The sequence below is a fragment of the Globicephala melas genome, chromosome 2, assembly GCF_963455315.2.
Source record: "Globicephala melas chromosome 2, mGloMel1.2, whole genome shotgun sequence".
Taxonomy (NCBI): domain Eukaryota; kingdom Metazoa; phylum Chordata; class Mammalia; order Artiodactyla; family Delphinidae; genus Globicephala; species Globicephala melas.
This window is the reverse complement of record NC_083315.2, coordinates 8,084,006-8,100,577: the sequence shown is the minus strand read 5'-3', so window position 1 is coordinate 8,100,577 and position 16,572 is coordinate 8,084,006. Positions and strand designations below refer to the sequence as shown.

The 16,572-nt window shown below is 42.6% G+C and overlaps 1 protein-coding gene across 9 annotated transcripts in view; it reads right to left on the bottom strand.

The window, feature by feature from the left end:
• The window catches only part of FRMD4A (FERM domain containing 4A), a 640,139-nt gene that overhangs the window by 92,910 nt on the left and 530,657 nt on the right, over positions 1–16,572 (bottom strand). For all 9 annotated transcript variants that reach the window (XM_060292572.2, XM_060292533.2, XM_060292551.2 and 6 more), the window contains 3 exons: positions 14,899–14,955; positions 13,982–14,004; positions 2,128–2,211 (listed from right to left, as the gene is read on the bottom strand). In XM_060292572.2, the coding sequence (XP_060148555.1) occupies positions 2,128–2,211; positions 13,982–14,004; positions 14,899–14,955 (164 nt within the window). The remainder of the gene's footprint in view (positions 1–2,127; positions 2,212–13,981; positions 14,005–14,898; positions 14,956–16,572) is intronic.

The following is a 16,572-nucleotide window of genomic DNA, read 5'->3' as shown; positions in this document are numbered from 1 at the left end:
GAGAAGTCACGTGAGCGTCCTGGCCTATCATGACCCCACAGTTCAGAGGCTTGGCTGGGATTCTAAAACCCACCGCTTTTGCTCACTAGGCTGTAATGCCTTCCCTGACTAGTGGTGGATGGGCTCCCAGTGGCTTCTTTTGGCCACTGCATCTGTGAATGTGTGCGTGTGTGTGTGTGTGTATACTTTTTTTTTTAAGCAATGCATCATCAGAATGGTTCATGCTACTGGCTTGTTTGTGCATAAGCTGAGCTGTAGAGCAGCTGAGGGTACCAGCTTCAAAACCATCCCTCCCTCGGTCCTGCCATCTTCCCAGTGCATTTAGACAGTGACATGGGCACCTCTGGGTCTAAATGAGGCCCGGGGAAAGCGCTGGCCTGGTCACAGAGATAGAGGGCTGTTCTGACAGGACAGCTACGGATGTAGATGAGGATGAAGCTGTTCATGACGACAAAAGAGAAAGCATAAGCACGAAGGAAGGAGTTTCTGTGTTGGTGATAATGTTTGCATACAGAGCAGACTGTGGAGGTAACAGAACAAAATCCAGAGGGAGAAAGAGGAGAGGCAAGGAGGTGTTCATAGCTCTGAAATGAGCACAGGGTGTAAAAAACGTTTGGAAACAAACACATGCGATAATTGAGGGAGGGATTAGGCTGAAAGCAACTCTGATTCCAGACAACCCAGCAACATTACAGCCCCCGCTGGCAAATACATTTCACAAGGTAAGATCTACCAGCTTCTCAAGTTACTTCCTTGCATCTCCCTCACCATTGGTTTCCTGAAAATGAACCGCTGGGAGGATAGAGAAGGTAAGGCCCAGGGAGCATAAGGAATTGGGGAGAGGGCAATTGGGTTCCACGAACAAGGCAACAGGAGTGCCATCTGAGGGTGTTCGTATGTGCACGCTGCCAGGTTGGAAGTCTGGAAATTGACACGTGCAAAGTGTTTGCACATTAAACCAATTTTGTTCTTTGGGGGCAAATTAGAAGGATCTAAAGCCACTATTTATGGACACCTGTGTAACCAAAAAAAAGAATGCCAACAAAACTGTTCAGAGAGATGAAACTGGGGATGCCAGCACACGGGTGGGAGCTCTCAGCCTCAGGGTTCAGCTCTTTTGTTTCCCGTCCAGCTGCCCCATCACCACTTGGTCTCTTGGCAAGAAATGATTTAGGTACTGGAGTTTCATCCTGCTAATGCCCTCTGCAGCAAGACGCACCCCATCCCAGCCAAAGGGATCCCTTAAAGCCACCCGGATGCCTGAACAACTAGTCTGTCGACCGGAAAGGTGTCTGGACAGGGTGAATTGTTAGTAAACTAGCAACTTCATAAAGCATATTACAGAAGTGCTTAAAAGTCATATGTTATAATTCAATAAGATTGACTTGTTCTGCGATTTTTGTTTTATCTTATTACTGTTTTTTAAATAAAAGCCGTCACAGTGCTTTTTGTCAAGGAGTCAGAAGGATGACTGGGGGAGCGGCATTTTGCTTTCAAAGGACAGTGGTCAGGGCTCGCTAGCCCAGCAGTACTTCAACACACTGCCCGGCAATGCAAACCCCTTTCCACTGTGACCCGAACCACAACCTGGGAACCCTTCAAGTACCCGATTCATTCAGAGTCAGTAATTCAGGGCCTGACAGATGAACTATGGTGTAATGTTACACGGAAGCTAAATCAGGAGATATTAAACATTGTGGGAAAGTAAAAGAATCAATCTCTCTCTTCTGCAAAGAAAAAAACCCTGTCCTCCTCCCACACCTCAAAACCCCACACATCCTGTCATCAAATGACAAGGATTCCAAAGCGAAACTCTAGCAGCTCAGGAAAGACTCTGCAAGGAGGCAAACCATCTAGAGGGAAATTTTAGAAGTTTTTTTTGTTTTTTAAAGAAAGAAAATAGGGAAAAGAGGTCTCACACATTTCGTGTTATTTAAATAAATGCAGAAAACAGTTTCATGAAGACTCAAGCCACTCGATACAGTTTGCAGTCGCTGTCTGATTGGGGTCCAGGCGGACCCGTGGTGGCGGGGAGGGTGGACAGTCGCCAGGAGCCCCCTGCGTCCCTAGAAGGGGCTCCCTCCTGGAGGGGGGGATGCCTGGGGCATGCAGGGAAAGGGGGCTTACCAGTAAGCCAGGGAGGGGTGCTCCTTCAGAGCCTGCGTGGGAAGTGCTGGTAGTTTCTTCAAGTCCGTCCTCACCACTTCATTGCTGGAAGACAGGGCAGACAGGGAGCATGGCAGAAACGTGCTCAGCCTTGGAGAAAACCACAGCACCACGCGAGGCGACCCGGCGCAGCCTCGTCCTCAGACCCCGCATCTGTTCCCCTTTAGCGAAAAGCGGTGCTTTCTTTGTACTTATTTACTTAGCAGAGATGCAAAAGAACACACAGCACGCAGAGCCCAGCGGCCTTTCCTTGTAGAGGGCAGGGCCGGGCAGAGCCGTCTCAGATGCCTGTGGGTTCTTTTCAAGCCCTGCATGCCAAGGGGGCACCGATGAGTGTCCCCGGGCAGCAGGAATGTGGGCAGAAGGGTCATCAGTTTCCCCATGGGGGGACCTTAGGGAGGTCTTGAGGGCCCCGCCGTGGGCTTTGAGAATGGACAGCTCGACTATTTTTCTCCTTAAGCTGTTTCCCTCACTAACCCACAGGCCAGTTTTCTTTGCCTGGATTGAGCACATGCTAGAAACTGTTGTCCAAAATATGACAAATGGATAGCATTTGCTTTTTAAAAAAATTGTTTTGATTGAAGTATAGTTGATTTCCAATGTTGTGTTAGTTTCAGGTGTACAGCAAAGTGATTCAGTTACATATATATATATATATTTTTTTTTCCCACATTCTTTTCCCTTATAGGTTATTGCAAACTATTGAGTAGAGTTCCTTGTGCTTATACAGTAGGTCCTTGTTGGTTATCTATTTCGTATATAGTAGTGTGTATCCGTTAATCCCCAGCTCCTAATTTATCCGCCCCCCTTTCCCCTTTGGTAGCCATAACTTTTTTTTCTCTGTCTGGGTCTATTTCTGTTTTGTATATAAGTTCATCTGTCATTTGCTTTTGACATGATCCAGAAACAACTCAGAAAGTGTTAAGTGGATTATCAGGCGCTAGGAGGAGGTCTTTCGCGTCCGGTCCCTGGACCAGAAATTCTTCCTTCCCTTCAGACTCGCATGATCTCAGGTTTGGGAGATACTTTAAATTCCCCTAATTTAACCAGGGGGCTTCAGAAGCTTGACGCCCCTGTGGGTGCTCAGCAGACCCGCACCCCTGCTGGGACAGGGACATCTGGGTGTTGGCCCCCAATGTCTACCTCCAGAGCCAGCCAGCAGAATCCACTGGGGATGTGTAAAGGCGTCTCCCTGTGCTGGTCCACCAGGGCGCCTCACGGCCCTTGCTGTGAAGCCTGCATTTACACACAGTTCTAACCCAGGTTATGGGAGCAGCTATCGTTCTGCTCATGCAAATCAAGGCAGATACTGACCACCAGGACCTCGGGCAGTAGCATCTAGAAAGCAACGAGACAGGAGCTCACAGGTCAATACAAAGGAAGGAGGGAACACCACAGTCACATGCCTTTCTGTGGGCCCCCGCCCAGCCGGAAACACTGTCTCCAGCTAGGAACCAGCAGCTACCCTTAGGATGCCAAGTGCCAGTGGGCAAAACCATTTCCATACTTCAAGTTCATGTACCTGGTGACCAAGAAACACACGGATGTGACCTTATAGCTGCTCCCAGAAAGGGGATTTTTCAAGTGGACTAAGAAACAGTGACAGTGAAGTTTGTGAATCTTGGCTTTGGACAACCAGCCAGAAGGAAAATCTCAACTTGTAGCTGTTGAAATCAATAAATCTATTTTATTTTATTTTTTTTGTGTGGTACGCAGGCCTCTCACTGCTGTGGCCTCTCCCGTTGCGGAGCACAGGCTCCGGACGCGCAGGCTCAGCGGCCATGGCTCACAGGCCCAGCCGCTCCGCGGCCTGTGGGATCCTCCCGGACCGGGGCACGAACCCGTGTCCCCTGCATCGGCAGGCGGACTCCCAACCACTGCGCCACCAGGGAAGCCCGAAATCAATAAATCTAAGTCCTTGAATGGTTGTCACGTAGGTGGCAAGGGTTTATTGATTAATTATCAATAAGTTGAATGTATTTATGGAGGCCCTGCTATAGGGAGACATAAAAAAAGGATAAGCCATAGTCCTCATTCAAAAGGTGCTCACAATTCAGTGCGGGGAGTGAGAGGTGCGAATAAAAAGAGAACTGACTACGTGGGCAGTACTGGATCATGTCCATTCAAACAACAGACTAAAGTCTGGAGGAAAGGAAGGCCCCTGTGGGCTCTGTTGTGAAAGCAGACTTTGGGGCAGGGCCCACATGGAGAAAAGGACAGGAATCTTATTTTTCTTCTCAGTGGAATACAGTAGAGTATGGAGGCCAGGAACTGAAGAGATCAATTAGAACGGGTGGTATGGAAGGGTTAAGCAGACCAAATAAATGGCAGACGAGGCATAGGATTTTGAGGACCTTCCATGCCAGGCTGGTAGAGTTCAAGTTTAGCCAGGAGGCAAGGGTCAGCACTGGAGCTTTTCACACAGGTCATCTCCTTGTGTTTAGGAAAATTCAATTCCCAAGCAGAGTTTGGAATGTTTACTTGCATGTTATTAAGGCATAAAGGAATACTCAGGTCCCCGAACACCCAAGAGCCTACAGTGATGAGTTTCTGGGTCTTATCTTCCCTGTTTATTAACTATAAGCTCCCTGAGAACAGGGATTTGTGTCACGGACTCATCGGTGCCTAGGGTGGCACCTTACAGGTTGAACATTTATCGAATGGAACTGTGAGAAAGACAATTAATCTGAAGCACGAGTGTGGGTTTAACTCCCACTCATCACATCTAAAGTATATTTGGGGAAGGACGGAACTAAAGGAGGAAGAGATTGTCTTACCCACTAAACACTCATTTGTTGGCAAACAAGCATCCCCGATGAGAGTCCCAGGTCTGACTTCCTCGCTGGAGCTGCAGTGGCTTTTTTTTTTAGCGCTCCCCCAGGGCCAGGTGACACAGACAAACACAACAAGAAATCACGAAGGCGTGAAGCCCATCCAAATCCATTACAGTCTGGAAGGGATCCAGGGCTCTTAAGCCGCCCCAAAGGACAACTATGTAGAAATGTCCTATTTGCCTTTCTGCTGTCTGTAAACATCTGTAATGACTTAGAGGGGGCCAGCCCTGTCAGATGATCTGGCCATACCCTGGCTGCAAATCACAACGCTGCCTTAATGGGAGACCTGGTCACTCTATCTCCAGAGACTTGGGAAGCTGAAACTGAAAGAATGTGCTAGAAGTTCCCAGCTTCCTCTCTCAAGATTTTCTACTTGGACGTTTCCCCCAGAGTCAGGACAAATGATAAATGCCCACTTATGAAATACCCTAAAACAGTTCCTTGTTCCTAACAGCGGTCAGTTTCCATTTCTAGCAAAAGAAAAAAGGTCTCTAGGAAAATCACTTGCTAAACTGAGAGTAAAACTGAAGTCTTCTTATTTTTAATATTAACCAGATTTTATTCACAACTTTTAGGTAGTGATTAATGCTGCCAGCAAAAACTTGGTCTCTCAATGACACGTTAAGTCTTTGACTTGGGTTCTTTTTGCTTTGTTTTTTGTTTTTAAGATGATGGATCGTGGTTCTACTGTCTACCCTGCTCATAAAACATGGGAAGTTTGAATGATCTACTGTGGAAAACTAAGGTTTCGAGCAATATGCATCAACGAGGGGATCCGTCACAAATAACAGCAAGAACAAATTTAACCAAGACACAACAGAGTGAAGAAAGCAAAGATGAAATTTGACAGGACGATTAGCAAAATCCACAAGGTGCTTGTTTTCCTTTAAAAAATGACAAAACGCTTTTTCAGAAGATTCCCTTTGGGTTAAATGAGATGTCCATAACTTGCAGGACAAACCTGGGGCAGACAGAACTGGCTTCGTGTGGAAGAATTCTTCCTGAAACCAGTGGTTTTGAGGTGTCCTGGTACTAAAACACTAGAGCACTAAAGCCAGAAAGTTACACTAGTGTCACAAAAAAGGACTGACACAAAACTCAGAGACAGTAACATCATGTTAGTATCCTACTAACTCCTCCGTATTTCATGAGTGTATCATGAAGGTCAAGTTCTCCAGAGAGATGGATTTCATAAGTTAAAAAGAGTATTATGGGTCCTCATTACCCGCAATTCCAAAAATCTGAAAATCTCTAAGATATAAAGCCTTCTCACCCACTTGGTGGTGAACCTAATGTTCAACCTTTCTCTCTCTCTTCCACTTGGTGTGAATATCCACATTCTGGTGCAGAAGCGTGAACAGACTGGATTCCAGGAGCTGCCTCAGACGCTGCCGTGGGTGTTACGGTATACTCCGCGTTACCCATCTAAAACCCACAAAGTTCTGGGTTCAGAAACACTGGACCCTAAAGTTTCAGAGATGCATTGTGGATCTGTATTACTTTATTCAACGGTACAATACATGTAGAAAACTCTGAGACAGATGGATAAGGACAGCTGTAAATTTTCTCTTCTTTGCTTATCTTAATAACCATGCAGGAAACAATTTCTCTCCTTCCCTTCCCTTCTTTTTTTTTTTTTTTAACCAAGTTGAACTTCATGTTCTAGCAAAGAAAATGGGGACACTTGGCTATCTCCTCCCTACCACATACTCTCCTTCAGGGGTACAGGGAGGCTCACAGAACTGGTGGCTGAGGACGATGCTTGTGAGGGTTCTCTTGTAGTTGTGTGACCATTTGCAGACACCAGGGAGGCACCTGCGGGTCCCTCTGAGATTCTTCCAGCAGAGGATTCTGGATTCTGGGCATGTATCGTGGATAAATATGCCACACTAATTTGCCACCTGTACGGAGGGGCAAAGTTACCAACATTCATGAATTATGTGCCTTTATTTCTGATGGTAATTTATCTAAGTAAAGATTTCTTTCTTGATTAGTGAGTTTGGTTTTCTAGGATGACAGAAAACATTTTTTGCGTTTCTAACATAGTTGTAAACTTGTAAAAATTCAAAACAAATTTTTTATAAGCCTACAATTTGAGACAATAATTCTACTCTAAAAGCTGTTTAATTTTCTATGTTATCCTTTTGAGTCAAAATCTTAATTCTGAAAAACTGACATAATGTCATAGCCGTGAACCTTTTTGTTATTACCAAGGTCAACTCAAAATATGATATTGATATTAAAGAAATATTTAGCAAATGAGACACGCTGTCATAATACAAAATTGCCTCCTTTACGGTATATCTAAACAATTCCCATAGGATTGGAAGAATATTCTCCTGCAAAATACCCTATCTGAATACTTTTCTATGCTTGGAAACTGTGAATTACACACTTGAAAAGCTCAGTAAAATGGACTTTTGTGCACAAAACAAAGCTTTCTGTAATAACATTTCCACTTGAACATTTTGTTTCAAAATTTCAGATTCTGTTCCTTTCAAAAGGTCTTGCTGGCATGAAAGATTCCAGCTGCTTCTCCTTCTAAGTCCTTTAGAAGTCATGGGAAAATATCACACACCCCATTCTCTCTCTCTCTCTCTCTCTTTTTTTTTTTAATAAAATAACATACAAGAATTATATAACTTTAAGTTCTTCCCACAAAAACTCTCCTTTGGGCTGCATGTATTTCAAGCTTAACAGATGACTTTTTTTCTAGTCATTTTCCAATAGGGAAATTTGCAAGTTTGGGTATTAAAGGTACTATTAGGTTATGTAAGTTGTATTCCAAATGTTGACTCTTCCAAACACAGCTGTCTGAGTATTTTTTTTTTTTTACTAATTATCTCAAAGTCTCAGCAAATCGATTTCTCTTAGTATATAACCCCATCAGCTGTTTTCTTTCAAGAGGCCAATTAAAACATTGTAGGAAAATATACCGCAAATGATCAAATGCTCTCATACTGCTTTAACACTGAGCTCGCTATGACTTGCAGTAGTAAAACCATTTAGGTGAGTGCAAAGTAATGATGTTAGTAGATTCAGAATTGTGATTTTTTTTTTTTTTGCGATACGCGGGCCTCTCACTGCTGTGGCCTCTCCCGTTGCGGAGCACAGGCTCCGGACGCGCAGGCTCAGTGGCCATAGCTCACGGGCCCAGCCGCTCCGCAGCATGTGGGATCTTCCCGGACCGGGGCACGAACCCGTGTCCCCTGCGTCGGCAGGCGGACTCCCAACCACTGTGCCACCAGGGAAGCCCAGAATTGTGATTTATAGACCACTGCCTGAGATTAATCAACTTTCAACGCTGTCTCTTAGCAGGGCAAGAAAATAATGTCATCTTTTTAAAGACAGTAATCTGTACAAATGTTTATGTTACCAAAAAAAGTCTTTTAGAAGAAAATCAGCCCTTTATCTTCTTTTCCTGTTGATCTTCTAAAATTCTTCCTTTAACCTATGACTGCCTAAAAGGCATCATCTAGTCTGACAAAAAAACAAAACAACAAAAGCCTACAAATAGGGAATTTTCAGATACCAGTAAACCAAGTTTCACTTGCAGTAATTCACAAATGCTCTTAAGAAAGGCAGACGAGATTTCATACAAAGAACAAAAAAATCAAGAGGGTACTTTTGTTTTTCCCACAGAAATTTCATTTTATCTTTCTGGCTTAGTGAACACATGGTTCCATGGTTTACAGAAGAGGAAATATTAAAAAGTCTTCACTTTTTTTTTTTTTTTTTTGCTTCTAGCTGCTCTTCTAGAGACCTAAGACCAGGCAGTCCGAGGAAGCTGAAAGGAATTTTTCAGGACAAATAAATACTCCAACTCCTTTTCTAAAATGGAGGTAAAACTCAATTTCCCTGCTACTCATTTCTATTGATGGAGTAACGTGTTGCTCTATTTCTAAAGCATTATTATTATTATTAAGAAGCAGAATTGGAACCCTGTAGGTTGATAAATCAGGGTCACAGTAAGACCCTTACTAACCCTGGAACTCTGATAAGCAGATATTCTCCCACTGGCACCAGCCTTTAACTTTGTACGGACGTCACAGAAACTGACCCCTCTGTATTCAATCACAGCGTTGCTTTTTTGACGTTGGTTGCTGTGTTTCCTTGGAATAGACAACCTGCAGATGGAGGGCAGCCTCCCATCACCTCTAAAGCACATGATGAACTTTCCCTAACAGGTAAGCAAAATGTGACCCACAGAACTTTACATGGGATTTCCTTAATATCAGCCCTTTTCAGGTGCTGTTTGCTTACTGGTCCTTATAAGTCTTTTAATGATCAGCATCAATATATCTGGTTTTCTGGAACAAAGATATTTCCAGGTCCCAACAGACGGCCTGGGGTAACCAAGCTTTACCGGTCTGGTTTCAATAAATCTTGTTAGCAAAAAATTCTACAGAACAGATGTTTTTTTACTAGTCCCTGTTAATCTGCGGATGATTCTTTATATCAAAGGCAGTATGATTTGGGAATGTATTTATGTGTCTCAGCATAAACTATTTTTAATCAATTCACCGATTTGGTAAAATGTTGTTAAAATGATTATTTTCCCTCCTTTTTTTTTTTTTGGTGGCCCCCTTTCAGAAAGGCTGACAGAAAGTAAAAAGTGAGGCTATTCTCAAAATCAGAGTATGAAGATTAGCCACTAGGGTTTTCAGTTAAGGTCCCCTTAGGGAAGAAAAGCAAAAAAATCAAATTCTTTAAATAATACCTTGCTCAGTGCAGTGTATTAATAAGTCTTCTATTACATTAAATTAGAATGTGACCATACAGTTTGAATGTCCTGTTCGGTTGACTAAATTAGGTGTTCCCTGAATTGACCTTTTTAAAGACAAGAGTATTATTTTTCTATGGTAACTGAATGTTTGAAAGAATTTTTTTTGACATCTTTATTGGAGTATAATTGCTCTACAATGTTGTGTTAGTTTCTGCCGTATAACAAAAGTGAATAAGCTATATGTATACATATATCCCCATATCTCCTCCCTCTTGCGTGTCCCTCCCACCCTCCTTCTCCCACCCCTCTAGGTGGACACAAAGCACCGAGCTGATCTCCCTGTGCTATGCAGCTGCTTCCCACTAGCTATCTATTTTACAAGGAATTTTTTTTTTAATAAGAAAAATCAGTGCTCGGCACTTAAACCACTGCAGAGTTTATGATGAATAAAGTATGTATAAAATCCTAGAAAATGTGTATTAGCTGACTAATGCTCAGGAGTGATTATCAAAGGAGAACTTTTTGTTTTTAGAACTGTTTTGACCCTTTTCAACCTAATATTTGCTTATATAGCTGCCATGATGAACAGTTCTTAGGCTATTCAATTGTTTTAAACAGAAATGCCAACTCCACTGATTTCCTCATTGTTGATGGACATTCATTTTTTTTTTTACATACATATGTACCAGGAAATGAAATACGATCACTACATGCTTTGCTAAGGAAAACAATACAAGGGAAAAAATATTTTTAGATAAAACGATTTCCTCAACCTTTCACGATATCTTACAAATTTGTCTACGCTAGAATATGAACGTGGGTGACATATATTTCTTCCTATCATGGACAATACTTCCTATCTATACCTCACTCATTTTCTTTCAGCAACACTGAACCCAAGATTTCATTGTCAAGCTCAGTAAGACAAGGAAGTGAACATTTCCATTCACTGGAAAGAAAAGGGGGTTACATGAGAATAATCCTTCAAGCTCAATAAGACAAGGAAGTGAACATTTCCATTCACTGGAAAGAAAAGGGGGTTACGTAAGAATAAGCCTTCAGGGGCTGCTGAGCACAAAAAAGTCCAAAAGGAGAAACAGAACAGCTTGTGAGTTTCATGAGAAACAGCAGTTATGGCTCTGGGTTGACCTTACATAGCTCTCGTTCTATTAAAGTAATATCAGCACTTTCGACTTCTCCCTTTTGTGAAAAGAACCCTTTTCCTCTTGTACATCAAGGAACTTGCTCCCCTAAGATGTAGATTTTTTTTGGCCCAACTGAGTGGCTTGCGGAATCTTAGTTCCCTGACCAGGGATTGAACCCGGGCCACAGCAGTGAAAGTGCTGAGTCCTAAGCACTGGACCGCCAGGGAATTCCCATAATATAGAGATTTTTAATACTCATTCCACATCAATGTAATCTGCGTCTATTCACTGAAATGCAAACATACAGGATAATAGCATCCTGGGCAAAGTAGCTTTTTAGGAAGGCAGAAATTCAGGATCATCAGGCTATGAAAGAGTTACTTTGCCTTTTGTGTGCGACCATTAATTTCAAAGGTTATTGGATCCTCTAGGTTCTAGAAGATCTCAGAATTAAGTCCTGGACCACGTGCTGTATAAAACGCTTCCCCGGTGCTCTAAGTTGACATCTCCTGTTACGAATGCTGCTCAGGAAAATGTACTGTGTTTACAGGGTGTGTTTATAAGTCAAAGCCATTCAGTTAAATACGATTAAGGTTATAGAGTCCGGCATTCATTGATAGAGCAAAAACAACTTTCTACAATACTAAACTATGAGGATGGGACATCTAAAATGCCTGATGTTTGGCCACCAAACCAAATGTCATGGGGATTTTCCCAGATGTGGATGGGAAGAGGTGAAAATCAAGGATTACTTCTCTTGTTCCGAAACTCCGGGCCACTCAAGCATGCGAACCGTGGGCTTGTACAGAGAACGGTGTTTATCAGGGAATCCCAACTTCTGTGACGTGAGTTTTACGCTGGGAGATAAACTGACCTTTTGGATAAGGTGTCTGACCTCTCCCCTCCCCTGAAGGCTATTTCTCACCCCAGACAGCTGCTGTTATAAACAAACTGCGAGGGAACACTTTGACAAATGAAGCCAAACCAGGATCCTTTGTTTCTCTGCAGCCAACAAGCTGGGATTCCACAAGCTCCTGAGGGGGCCATGAGTTACTGGAGGCCAGGCCTGCCCTTCCTCCCCACTGACCATCCCTGTAGCCCCACGTTCCCAGGATCTGCGGGGCCAGATGACGCTGTTCTCAGCTCACATTCCATCCTGTCAGGGGACTCTCAGAAATAAATAATATTTACAGCAGAGTTCAGAGCCCGTGAAAGAGAAGGCAGGGAAAAGTATCTTCAGAGTAAGTGGACCGGACAATGGAATCCACTGGATCTGTGCTTATTAAACCATTTTTTCATGGGACTTTAGAGCCTTTTGTAAATAGATATGAACCTGCACTTACCAAGAGCCTCAAGTCCAATACCAAATGAAAGGCATAAAAAACTAACAAAGAAAAAACAGAACAAAGTATAGTTTCTAGATCCTGAAAATGTTGCACTCAATCCATTCGGTCAACAGTTACTGGCCACCTACAAGGTCTCCTGCTAAGGCTATAAATAAACCTTCATCGCCCCCCCAGAAAAAGGACTACCTCTGTTTCATAGCAAGAACTTGGGAAACCTAAATAAAAGGGGCCTGGAGGTCTCCTTCTACAAATAATCAAACTGAGCTGAAGGGACTATATTTTAGGATCAGGGGTCGTCCCACTACAACCCACTGGCCAACCCTGCTTGTTTTTATGTGGCCTGTGAGCTAAGCATGGTTGGGAAAAAAATCTTAAGAAAAAAGTCTTAAACGGTTGGGGAAAAAAAAATCAAAAGAAGAATATTTTGTGGTACATGAAAATGTATATGATATTCAAATTTCTGAATTTATAAATAAAGTTTTATTGGAACACCGACATACTCATTTGCTTACCTACTGTCTCTGGCTGCTTTTGCACTTAGAAAGGGAGGGGTGAGTAGTTGCAACAGAGACTGCGTGGCCTGCAAAACCCAAGTATTTACTGTCTGGTTCTTTACAGAAAGTGTTTGCTGACCCTTGTTTTAGATTGTCAAAGAATTTTTTTGGTTTTGCTGAGATATCTGAGTGAGAAAATATACCTCTGCCTTTGCTAGAAAGCCTTAGAAATGCATGGCGAGCAGAGAGAAGGCAGCTACGACCTGAAAAACCAGTCAGCATGAAGCTGAGAAGCTGGACAAGTAGAGGGAGACCACCAGGTGAAGTAGTTTAGGCGGCATCAGATCCCCCAAAGCAGGAGAAAACACCCAAGTTCCTTCACGGAGCAGAGGTATAACCTGCATTTCTCTTTCATACCAAGTTTGCTAATTTCCTAATGATGGGCCAGGATCCCACGCCCTGATGCTGTTCTTGTACATGTGGTTGAGTCTTCATATCTCTAGACCTTGATTCTAAAGAATGAGCTATACTGGACTTCCCTCAGGGGAGTTCAATAAAACAGAATCCCAGGAATGATGTCTGTCTTTGAGCAGACAGTCCTGTTGGTGGATGGCTACAACCCCTACTCTGTCTCCAGTAATGATCAGGAGAGACTGGCACTTCAGCCCTACTGGTCAACGGGCCACGCTTAATGAAATGAAAGACGAGGTTGAAGTTTGTGGATCTATACAGGGTTATTAAAGCAGGGCACATTTTTCCCCGTGGTTAAGTCTGTTTATGTTCTCTCCCTAACATAACATCTGGAAAAGGAAAGACAGTAGAAGTGGGATATTTATATTGTAACACTTTCATGAAAGACATCTTCCTGAGGGCTAGGATTTTGTACCTTCAGGGTTGGAACTAAAACAGAGGAAAAAAAAGATGTTTGCGTCCATGGGGTTCTCTCTATCACTATAGTTCATACCACAGTGATAATTCAAGGCTCCATGAAGACACCTGGGCGACCTGACACACCTCAATACAATGGCCATGTGTGACAGTGGGTTCTAACCTCAGCCTCTTAGTAACTTTCGTTTGGTGCAGAATATCCTCCTATCACTGGGCTTTCTCTGCCTGATGTATCTATTTCCGTTGACAAGTTGGGAACTGGATTTCAACATTAAGATATAATATTAATAAATTGCTCTCCTACGAAGAAAAGACAGAATAGTTTCTTTTAATAGAGATGCAACAGAATACATTTTTAAGCCAAAAACTCTCGTAAACTCACCTAGAAAAGTCTCCCTTTGCCTCCTGTAGAAGAAGAAAATTCAACATCAGTGACACATTCTGATCCCACGTTACAGATTTTAAAATACATTGTAATGAAGTCCTCTACTGAACCAGTCCGACTGACTGCTGTTTCGTCCTATCAGCTATAGTAATATAATTAAGGAAGGACACGTGTATTTACCACTTGAATATGAGACAATTAAACTTCAGAAAGTTATATACAAAGAAAGTGATTTATAAGGACAAAGGGAAAGTTTCCATTTCTAAGCCCTGATCTAACTTTTTCCAGTTTAAAGATTCTGAACCTGGATGTCTGTCTGGATAGCACTGTCTATGTGTCCATGTCTTGTGTTATTTGTTGTTTTATCTTGTATTGTGGGCTTTTGGAGGCAGGGACCATGGAATCTGTAATGCATTAGCATAACGCCTGGAACATAGTAGTTGCTCACTAAGTCCTGCTGAAGGACTAAATTAATGACACCATTTTAGCTCATCTTGCCAGTGTTTCTAATACTCAGTAGGCCTCTTTGTCACATAAGCTAAGGATCTTTTCCTTGTCTTTCATGACAGTGATTCTCCTGGCAATTCATTCCTGCTTTTTACTTGGCTTTCTCCAGTGACCTGAAGAAAAGGGGGTCACTGGATGGTCTCAGTTTCCCCCAATCTCAGGTTATACACACAATTTTCCTTTGCAGAGAAATACAGTCTTAACATTTTGGAGAAGGACAGAGAATAGAGAAGACTCTATTTGCGGCCATGGTGTAGTTTCCCCAGTAGCTCTTTCCTGCTTGTGGCTAAAAATAACTAAGAAGTCAAAGAGCTAGTGGATATAGCAACTGCCACGCATGGTAAGTCTTATTCCTCTTTCTTCTGTGTGTGGCCCTGGCATACAAAGACGAGGGGGAGACGACTTACCTGTAAAATATACGAGGCTAATTCAAACACCACTTCACTGTCAACGTCAATCAGCTCCTGAAAGGAAAACCAAGGAAGATAAGTTTGGTCCTTTAATGATGGTTTCTTTAGGATCTCTCCCCAAAGAGGATGGGTATTTCTTTTCTAAGGTGTTCCCTAAAATCTCAAGCACTCATAGAATATCTTCTCTGAATTACTTGGACCCGAATGCTCCCTGACATCTTTTTACAGCTCTTAGAATGAATCCAGTGGTCCTGGGTCTACACAGTTGCCTCCAGGGCTTCATCTCTGTCTACATGAGAAATTAAGGGATGGGCCAGTCCCCGGCTTTTTACAAATCTGTCAACCTGATTAATCAGCAGAGTAAGGTTACTTGATAACCACATGCATTTTTCTTTCTAAACTCTACTTCGGAACCAGGAATAAGGCTCTACTGAAGAAAAGGTTACAGTGGGATTGTGACGCTTTTAAAATTAAATAAAATGAAAAATAGAATTCCCCAGTTGCACCAGCCACCTCTCTTTCATGTACTCAATACTTCGAGGCAGCTGTTGGCTACCATGATGTCAGAGCACATGCAGGGCACTGCGCTCATTGTAGAAAGTTCTACTGGTCCGCACTGTTAGAGAATCCAAGTTTAAAAATGCTCTGTTCCACAGACTGACTGCCATCAAACACATGAAAGGATGCTCAACATCATTAATCATTAGAGAAATGCAAATCAAAACTACAATGAGATATCATCTCACACCTGTCAGAATGGACATCAAAAAATCTAGAAACAATAAATGCTGGAGAGGGTGTGGAGAAAAGGGAACCCTCCTGCACTGTTGGTGGGAATGTAAATTGGTACAGCCACACTGGAGAACAGTATGGAGGTTCCTTAAAAAACTACAAATAGAACTACGATATGACCCAGCAATCCCACCTCTGGGCATATACCCTGAGAAAACCATAATTCAAAAAGAGTCATGTACCAAAATGTTCACTGCAGCTCTATTTACAATAGCCAGGACATGGAAGCAACCTAAGTGTCCATCAACAGATGAATGGATAAAGAAGATGTGGCCCATATATACAATGGAATATTACTCATCCATGAAAAGAAACTAAATTGAGTTATTTGTAGTGAGGTGGATGGACCTAGAGTCTGTCATACAGAGTGAAGTAAGTCAGAAAGAGAGAGACAAATATCGTATGCTAACACATATATATGGAATCTAAGAAAAAAAAATGTCATGAAGAACCTAGGGGTAAGACAGGAATAAAGACACAGACCTACTAGAGAATGGACTTGAGGATATGGGGGGGGGGAAGGGTAAGCTGTGACAAAGTGAGAGAGTGGCATGGACATATATACACTACCAAACGTAAAATAGATAGCTAGTGGGAAGCAGCCGCATAGCACAGGGAGATCAAGATCAGCTCGGTGCTCTGTGACCACCTAGAGGGGTGGGATAGGGAGGGTGGGAGGGAGGGAGAAGCAAGAGGGAAGAGATATGGGAACATATGTATACGTATAACTGATTCACTTTGTTATAAAGCAGAAACTAAACACACCATTGTAAAGCAATTATACTCCAATAGAGATGTTAAAAAGCAAAACAAAACAAAACTCTGTTCTCTAGTTCTTCCCCCAAATATTTAATCGTGATCTATGGACATGGTCTTAAA